Below are 10,045 nucleotides of genomic sequence, written 5' to 3'. Positions count from 1 at the left end.
CATTCCCACAGATTCCTAGGGAGCCTTCTCTCTGGTCTGACACAGATTTATCCAGCTGGAACCAGCTCAGGTCCCAGAACAATTGGAAAGCAATGGGCTAGAGTGCTTTCTGTCAATTGCCCAAAGACAAACACTAGCCATGGGCGGAGCCTGGCTTCAAAGCTAGGTCCAAGGTTGGGGACAGAAACTCCCCATGGGCCACTCCTGGGGGCTGCTGGCTAAGACACCCAGCCCAGACTCTCCGTCAGTCCTAGGACCTGACCTGTCTGACCCCGGACCCTTCTTGCCTGCCACATGACTACCTCCTGGGTGTCCCCAAGAGGGATCCTTGATTGTCCCAGGCCAACCTCCTCAGGTGCCTGGGGTCTCCTCACCCTGCTGCCTGGGCTCTGCTTGTGAACCCTCGTATCACCCTTCATCAGCTGTGGATTTGGGGCTTTATGAAAAATAGGAACAGTATTTACTTCACATAATTATTGTGAAGTTTAAATTAGATAATACACATAAACCACATAGTAGAGGCTCAGTAACTGTTAGACTCATTCTTTCTTTTTTCTGGGTAGTCTGATGCTCAAAACAGTCAACAAAAATTGTATTGAGTATAAACTGTTGACTGAAAAAAAATGCACAACCTAAAAGTTGAGAATTATGTTCTATTCAGCAGACATACTGAGAACTTAAGCCTGGGAGGCAGGATCTCAGATACCTCTGAGGGACTGCTCCAAAGAGGTGAGGGAGGAGCCAGGATATATAGGAATTTTTTTTTTTTTTTCTTTTTGCGGTATGCGGGCCTCTCACTGTTGTGGCCTCTCCCGTTGCGGAGCACAGGCTCCGGATGCGCAGGCCCAGCGGCCATGGCTCACGGGCCCAGCCGCTCCGCGGCATATGGGATCCTCCCAGACCGGGGCACGAACCCGTATCCCCTGCATCGGCAGGCGGACTCTCAACCACTGCGCCACCAGGGAGGCCCAGGAATTTTTGCAAAAAAAAAAAATCAGATAGTCAAAACATCAAAAGATTATTGTTAATTAAAGAAAACCAGACATCCCAAGTTAATGAATTTAGTGCTTTTCTATGTATGGGAAGAAGCAAGAGTCTGGGCTCTTGAAATCATTCCTTTGATATGCACCTTAACTATCTAGGGCCAGTATCCTATTTTTTTCCACCCTGAATCCCCTCAGGGTATACAGCTGAGCAGCTGCAGTGGCTGATGGCTTGTTAGTTGCAACATCCTTTGTTTACTGTTATGGCAGGTGACATTCTTCGTCCACACTACTATATGCCTAGTGCTATGTTAAGCACCATGAGAGATACACTAGAGGTTTCGACCTCTGAATCAGTCAACTAAATAATCAGAAAACCAGTGTTATGGGCTTACTCTGTGCCCAGTATAATAGTAAGAGCCATGACAAATTACAGTTATGTATGACGCATGACACTGTCCCTTCCCAGGAGACTCTTGACTCTAGGCAGATGACGTTTACACAGAAAAAGTTAAATAACAATGTAAGACCTAACAATGCTGAAAGAACAAATACATGAACCACATGATGTGCACAATTCACTGCTAAATGGGGTGGAAGGTCTAGCAGAGCAGAGGAGCCCTCAGGCTAGACATTTGGGGATCAGGAGGCCACATGGAGAGGACAGGAAGGGGGCTGGGGATCGCCAGTTACATAACTGGGGTTTTGGTTGTTGTAGTTCTGGTCAAGAGAAGAGGTTAAAACATGTAAAGTGGACCACACTGTAGCAAAGGTGGAACACTTGGTGGATCAAGGGCCATGAGGTCCGTTGATTAGGTGAGACAGTCCACTCAACCCCTTTATTGCTGAGCCGTCGGGAGCAAGTGACTTAACTTCCCTAAGTCTCACTTGCTGCGAACGGGAATAATAGTGGTTTCTACCTCATGGAGTTGTAAAGATTAAATATTTTCATATACGTTTATTAACATAGCATCAGGCACTTATGCATCAATATGAGTTAGGATTTATTATTATTAATAACATAAGGAGAAGTTATGGTATCGTTTTGGAGGAATGTAACTCATCCGAAGCCTGGGAAGTCTTCTTGTTTGCTAGGAAAGAGGTGATGTCCGCTACAGTGTGTGAATTAGAATTTTTAAAAGTAGTTTTCATATTTTATTTCCTAATGTATTTGATTTGGAAATCTAAAAACGCCAACCACTCAAGAAAGGAAAACTCTTGAGCGTTTCATTTATCTCAAAACCCATTTTCCTCCCAGCCACCACAAGAGACAGTCCTTTGAAGATTCTGAGCAAATACATACATGTATCCTAGGTCTGCAAGATGGGGCAGCATGGGGCAAGCCTGCCTTCTCAACCCAGCTAGTCACAGCCTGGGACCTGGCTCTGGGGGTGTGGATTTCGGTCCTTCTCTTTCTTCTCCTGGCAAGACTTAGCAGAGGGGCTCAAAGAAATCAAGGCAGTTGTCTCTTGTCCATAAGGGGGAATGAGATTAGCAAGAATACTTGAAATCCACATTCCACCCAACCTGCTCCTTAAACAAACCCTCCACTGTGATTGCTAACAGGCCCTAACATGGACTGATCGCCAGTCCTCTGCCTACTCCCTCTCTGGTGGGTGTCTTAATGAGGAGAGCCAAAAGGCAGCTGGCACAGGGTGGGAAGAGAAAGAGTGAGGAGGAGTAAGAGGGTGTACAGATTGAACCATTTATCTATGAATAATTGAGAGTCAACTCTATTTGAAAATTGACTTTGATAATGGTTTGGCCAGAGCTGGGCCCCAGGAGATTGCATTCTAGCCTCGTCATGGAAACCATGGGGCCAAAACCCAGGCCTGCAAGGTGCTTTTCTAAATGGCAACATCTGCTGCTATCATTACCCGCAGGAAGGTGTTTCAGGGGGACAGTAGCCCCTGTGCAGTCTTTCAGCCATATTGCCACGAGAAGGGAAAGGCTCTGGGACCAGGGCCCACATAGCCCCAGAGGACAGTGGTTTTCCAACAGTTAGATCCACCAACACTGGGAAGGACAAGTGAGCTGGGCCTTTGGCTTAAAGGCTGTGAATTTTGGAGCCTTGGAAAGGGGATTTGCAGCTTCCTTTGGTTTTTCTTTCAATCCTATTTGATAAACTTTCTTGAGAATTAAGTTGAGGGCAGGGATGCTGTTTGCTGCATGTAGAGACTCACCATCTCTTTGCCATGGTGGCACAGAGCCTCCATTGTGAGTGAACCACAGGGCTGGGTCACACTTATTTGGTATCGGTGAGGGTGGCAAGTTGGGTCTGTCTGAACACTCAGTCTGCAAATTCACTAACTAAGGAGTTGTTTACTTCTTTAGTCTGTGGTGTCACCTTATTCATCCAGAAAGAGGCTGTCGGGGGTTTGCAGGAGACAGACTGGGGCTCTATTTAAGCTATATGACCCTAGCAAGTCACCAAATGCCTCTGAACCTCAGTTCCCTCCTCTATGAAGAAAAGGGCAAAAATGCTTCCACTCAGAATTCTTGGGAGGAATATGTAAGATCAAAATTCTTAGTGTTTCTCCTAGGACCTGACCACATCAGTCAATAACATTGTCTCCCCCTCACATACCCAGTGGTACCAGCATTTGTGATCTCTTGACAAGGGGGACTCGTCCCTTCTGAAGTGGAGAGTCTCCAGGCAGAAGCTGCTATTGGCATAAAATCATCTCTTGAACTTTGCTATTCTTTATTGTTCTTCATATCAAGTGGATGCCCAATATTTGAAGTCTTTGGGGCTTTCTCCTGAAGGAAGGTCAGAATACTTCTCTGCCTCTGAAAAAGAGCAGCTCAAATTCAAGGCAAGTGAAACCATGGAAAGCAATAAAATGCCACGGGAACCAGCTGGCTACTCCGACGGTCAAACCGTGAAAATTGGGATAAGATAGCATTTTTCTCAGTCAGTAGGAACATGAAGCCAAACAGAGCTTATGGGACCCCCAGAATGAAGAGTGATCATTCCAGCCAGTTCTGTTGATTCATGAAGAGCCTGGATGCAGAGTAAACTTGTGAGAAGTAGTGATCAAGGCCTAAGTAGGTATATATACAAGGTTTGAGAGGGGAGGTCTTTCAGCCTGACCGACCTTTAGAAGATGCTCAAAAGAGACAGTGATTCAGGGCTGGCAGCAAGGAAGTCTCCCACTTCACAGATTTACCATCCTGAATAATAATTCAATTATTGTTGAATTCTTCTAGTCATTTGGCTTTTTTTTTTTAATGAGAAAGCACCAATGCAGTTTATTTTAATTCTTCTAATTTATGAGAATAACTTCTTAATGCTACATCAGAAGTCAATTCATCAATACTGAATTTGGAAAGCACAATCAAGAAAACCCAAATTTTTATTGGGACTACACAACTTAGCATATACTAGATACCATGATTCTAGAACAAAATCAAAAGCAAAAATCTGAAATGTGCATGACAAAAGTTCTTAAACTCCAGGGGATCCATGAACCACCCCAAACTGTATACAAAAGATTATGTAGTGCATGCATAGATTTTTCTGGGTAAAGGTCCTGTAACTTTAATCAGCTTCTAGAGGGGCCCAAACAGTACACGGTAGAATTCTGATTTCCTCTGTATTTTCAATAATGGAAGCTGTGGACCTTGGGAAGTTTACTTTTGCACGTTTGAGACTCAATTTTCATGGCAAGAGGGTAGAAAAGAAAAATAAAAGTAACTTGCGAGGACTGGGCAGGGAAAAACTCCAAAGTGTTCTTTACTTCATAAGTTTTAGTAACATGTTCTGGTTTAGAGAGGGGAAATGGGGACATCAGTGGTAATATCATAAGCTGAAGCAAGGAGACTCCTACAGGGATTTTTCAGGTCCTTAGAAAAACCAAACTTTAGTACGAATAAAGCAATAGCAAGAATGAAAAATGCAATTTAACTCAGGTCTAATTTTGTTTCTGCATATTAACAACTTATTTTAAAATTTTGAATATCACAAACTTCAATCAGAATACTTTAAAAAATATTATTCTGCATGCACTTAACAAATATGACAAAAGAGAAGAATTCAGTTGACTTGTTCACATATATTTAAAATCGGCCAGTACAGATAATCACGAACACTTCACTGCATTGATCTAAGGCCATCTTACCTCTAGGCACACGTTCATGTAACACTACTAGTAATTACCCTGGAGCAGAGGTGAAACAGAGATGGAGGAATCACTCTACAAAGCAAGTTTAAGGGATTAAACATCATCATTGTCTTCATCGTACTCATCACTACTGAGGATAAAGCTGCTGCCTGTGGACAGGGACCCTTCCTCCTTAACGTTTCCTGAATCATCCACAGTTCCTCTCTCATCGGAATCTTCAAACAACTTGTCACTGGCATCGTCATCAAATAACTTCTCGTTGGAATCGTCATCTTCGAACACCTTTTCATCTGTGTCTTCATCTTCCTCATCTTCTTTTCCATCTGAATCTTCAAACACCTTTTCATCTGCATCGTCTTCTTTGTCCTTTTCAACCACATCTTCCAGCCCCTTTTCTTCTGCAACTTCTTCGTCCTCTTTTTCATCTGACTCATCCTCAAATACTTTTTCATACACATCTTCCTCTTCTTCATTCTCATCTGACTCTTCGTCAAACTCCTTCTCAGAGCCTTCTTCATAAAACATTTTCTCAGAGCTGTCATCTTCGAATTCTGATTTTTCAGAGTTATTTTCTTCTACCTCTTTTTCAAGAATGTTTTCATTAAGTTCGTTCTCAGAGCCCTCTTCCTCAAAACCTTTCTCAAGGCCGTTTTCTTCTAACTCTTTTTCGGAGTCGTCTTCAAACTGCATTTCCGAGCACTCTTCAGACCCTTGTTCTGAGCTGCCATCTTCAGCCGCCTTCTGGGGGCTGGCCTCCTCCTCAGGCTCCTGCTCAAGGCCGTTCTCATCAGGATCTGTTTTGCATATCTTCTTTTTGGGCTCTCTTTCTGCACCATTCTCTTCCGACTCTTTTTTAGGACTACCCTCTTCATGCTCTTTCTCGGGGCTGCGTTCTCTGGACTCTCTGTCGGGGAAGTCTTCTTCATGCGCTCTTTTGGGACAGCCTTCCCCAAACTCTCTTTTGAGGCAGCTCTCTTCAGATTCTTTTTGGGGACAGCCTTCTTCAGCCTCTTTTTCAGGGCCACCTTCTTTAGCATCTTTTTCAGAAGCAGCTTCTTCAACTTCTCCCCCATCTTCTGTTTTTTCAAAGTTCTTTTCATCTATAGGTTCTTCAAATGCCATTTCAGTTGCGGCTTCTTGAACATTCGTCTGAGATGTGCAAGGGTGCTCTGAAAAATGCCTAACTCTAGAAGGCCCCACCCTTTCTGGAGCCCAGACAGAATCTGAATGCTGAAGGCCTCTGTTGGCTTTGGGAGTGTTGAGGAAAACCTCCCATCCTTTCAGCCTTTCCTCCCTTTCTCTCGTGGTCTCCTCCACCTGATAATCTGTAGTCCCATCCCACGCCTGGGCAGTGATTTGACGGCCACCAAACCACCTTCCATTGAGGGTCTGAATACAATAATCAGCTTCCTCCGGATCCCTAAAGGACACAGAGGCCACACCATCAGGGTGTCTATCAAAGAGGAGGAGACTCCTAACTTGTCCAAACTTGGAACATTCCACCCGAAGGTCTTCTCTGATCTCATTCAGCACCAGTGGCTCATGCTCAAAATCTATAGGATGAAACATATTTCTGATGATGACAACTCGCTCGTGGCGCATTCGGGACGAGCCAGCTCTTCTCTCAGGTCTCCAATCCAACTGCTTTTGTTGCATAGACAGCTTTTTCTTGTAGTCTTTGCACTTCCTCCTCTTCTTTGAAGCGTCATATTCCCCTTTCAGTTGAAACTTTGCCACCTCCACATGTAATTTGTAGCCTCTAATTTCATCGTCATCCCAAAGTTTTAATGCAAGATCCACAGATTCTCTCTTCAAATAACAGCAAAGTCCATCTCCTTTAAGATTTCCTTGATTATCTTTGTAAAGCTTGACCTTAAATTCTTCTGTTTGAGGATCTCTCATAATAATGCCAAACTTGGACATGAGCTGTATAAATTCATCCACTGTAATATCTGGAGGCAAACCAGAAACATACACATTCGTGTTTCTGCCTTCTTCAACATGAAACCATCCTGATTCAGCCTTTCTCTTTTCTCCCCTCTTTTTGGTATCACTGGGTTCGGGGGATTTTCTTTGTGGAGGTTCCTCTGCAGTCCTAGCACTGACATCTTGGACATTTGCAGTAGAACTAGACGCACCATCGTTAGAAAAGCCATAATTGGCCTGATATGTAGCAATAAAATCTTCAGTGATCTTGGGGAACCAAGCCTTCTTGTCCAGGTCCCACTCGTATGGGGTATCAGTCGGCTGCTGCTGGAAAGAATCGTTTTCTCCACCGGGATCTTTCTCGGTGTCGCCGTCCTCAGTGCCTCTGTACACTCCTTGCATTCGCAACTGCTCATCAAACTCGTCGTTCTCATCCAAGTTGTTGCCGCTCATGTTGCCAACTTAGCCCAGGTGCAGTGTCCGGGAGAGCGAAGAGGCCGAAGTGACGCTGGCTCGTCCCGCTGGGTCTTGACACCGCCACTCGATCCACAACGTGGCGGTAGAGGGCACAAGGTGTTTGTGCTCCCCGCCAGCCGATTCTAAGGTGACTGCGGGCCCCGCCTCAACGTCTGGAAACCGCTCGACAACGGAGGCCAGCTCACGCTGACGCAGTCGCCACTGTTTGACGCGTCGCGACGTCGCGGGTCCCACAGACACGCCCCCAGTGGCCTAGTCATTTGGCTTTTGATAGTTGTGGACGCCAGCCAAGAAGAGGCAGAGGAAACAGAACAGAGGGTGTTGCAGAGAAATGTGCAAGAAGTCCTGTCCACGAGGTCGCAGAGGGGCCATGTTGGGAGCTGCCCTTGCCCAGAAGATGGTGTCAGATGGGAGACTTGGGGTTCCTCAGACTCTACCCAGTGCCCTCCCACTCCCCGAGGTGCTGGTGAGGTGGCAGCCCCTCCTCCAGACTAGCTCCCCTTGGCCGAGCATCTGTCTCCCTAGGGCAGCCAATGGAGGTGAGCTCATTTCCAGAACCCAAGAGGCGGCTCTGACCCCGTCTTGCCAGCTATTGCTGGAGTTGGCCGGTTGAAGCCAGGCAGGACATTGTGCTGGCACCAGGCCGGCCTCGCATCGGGCAAATCTGCTGACTCAACTCCCTCTTCAGCTAAACAAGCCCTGGGAGCTGGCATGCAGGGAGCAGCGCTGAGGAATCCGATGGCTGATGGCATGGGCCACCTGGCAGGGACTGACCAAGGCAGGTGGAGCAGGGGGCGGCGGTTTTCTGCAGGAGCTGTCACCCACCTGCTACCCCAGTCCCACCTTCCGCTAACTGCACGGGGGACAGAAGTATGTGCTTGCCCAAGGATTTTGGGGCTTCTTTCACAAGTAGAAACAAGCATCTCATGGGAGAAAATGTTGCAACATGAGAAATATATACTTTGCATGAGAAAAATGGATCACTTGAATAATCTTCAAAAATTATGCTTGGCGTATGGTACAGCTTAGTGGCTTAAAAAAAAAGCCACATGTCAGTGTTTGAAAAATAAGTACAGAGAGGGATAAAGAATAAAACAGACATGGCCCATAATCTCCTCTTCCCCACCATCAAGTAATATCCACAGACATTAAGGAAGACAAGTACTTGATTTGATAATCTATACATACAAAAATGTACAAAATGAAAAGTGTAATCTCCCATCCCCTTACTTAGCCCTCTCCCAAGGGTGCCACTTTTAAGAGTTTATTTTGATTTTTTCCCAGGGGAAAAAATTTTTGTATATACCTACATATCTGCTTGTGCTTAAATATTATTAACACACCAAAATAGCCTGAGGATTACACAACTCTGTGGTCACTAGCCCCGCTGTGCTTTGTGGAGCCCTGATGGGGCTCCACAACGTGGATGGTGTCCACCAGGGTTATGCTGCGTGGTAAGAGTGTTGTTTCCACTTCATAAGACCTACCAGTGTTCTTTCCAGATCAACATAGATTTATCTCTCTTTTCTTTTTTAGTCTGACTTCATAGATCCCATCATTTGGATGTACCATAATTTACTCAACCAGTCCCTGTGGATGGATAATGTGTTCTCCCCCCACCCAATTACAAAAGTGCTTCAATTAATATCCTTGTGCAGATATCTTAGCAAACCTTTGTGAGTATCCACAGAATAACTGCTTATTGCAGGATTCCTAAATCCATGAGTACATGCACTTTAATTTTATAGATATTACCTACTTACTAACTTCATTATAAGTAACAGCTACTCCAAGGAACAAAAAGGTTTCCCTGATTTAATCCACCCCCCCCCAAAGTAAGGTGAAAGGGATTGACCTGACATTGGAACAGGATCCCCTTATTACTACGCGCAGTGTTGAATGTGTGTGCACACAGATTGAGTGAATAAGAGGGAGGTGAATTGATGAGGGAGAAGAATAAAAGAAACTCTGGAATTTAAGAAGGGCTGTCATCCTAACCACTGATAAGGAAAAAGGTAGACAAAGGGGTTATAAAGGCTGCATTTATAGTGTCACTCTATCTCAGCTAGAGCCTCCAAGTAGCCCAGAAACAAGCTGAAAGTTCACTCTGGGCTCCAGATTTTGAGGTGCCCTTGTTCCATGTGTGTTTCAGTTACCTACTGCAACTACTCTAATGTTTTATTATGATCACTCACGGTTCTGGGGTTTCACTGGGCTCTCATCTGGGTGGTTCTCACTTGGGGTCTCTCACATAGCTGCATTCATATGTGGGCTATTGTTTCGATGGGAATTGCCCAAAGGAATTTGTAGTTTTTTTCCCCAGCTTCCTGTAGATCCCTATCCTCCTAAAGGGAGTAGGATGGAGGCTTGGCTATTCATCTCTGGGTCAAACTAACTTAGAGGAGTTTGTTGACTCAGGTAGCTGAAATGTCCAGGAATATTTTAGGAAGAGCTGGATCTAGTTGTTCAAAGAATGTCATTAGGAATTTGTTTCACTCCATCTCTCAAATTCAGTTTTCTCTCTCAACTTCTTTC

At 45.1% G+C, this 10,045-nt stretch overlaps 1 protein-coding gene across 1 annotated transcript; it reads right to left on the bottom strand.

Annotated features, from left to right (window-relative positions):
• Positions 1 to 5,200: 5,200 nt before the first annotated feature.
• On the bottom strand, positions 5,201 to 7,619 carry LOC308628413 (17S U2 SnRNP complex component HTATSF1-like; the record flags this gene model as incomplete). Its single annotated transcript, XM_081255269.1, has 1 exon — positions 5,201 to 7,619. The coding sequence occupies exon 1, from the start codon at positions 7,484 to 7,486 to the stop codon at positions 5,201 to 5,203; it is 2,286 nt and encodes a 761-aa protein (XP_081111395.1). The 5' UTR covers positions 7,487 to 7,619.
• Positions 7,620 to 10,045: the final 2,426 nt, after the last annotated feature.

Source organism: Mesoplodon bidens (assembly GCF_964165515.1).
Source record: "Mesoplodon bidens genome assembly, chromosome: 2".
Lineage (NCBI taxonomy): Eukaryota > Metazoa > Chordata > Mammalia > Artiodactyla > Ziphiidae > Mesoplodon > Mesoplodon bidens.
This window is presented reverse-complemented; position numbering and strand designations above follow the sequence as displayed.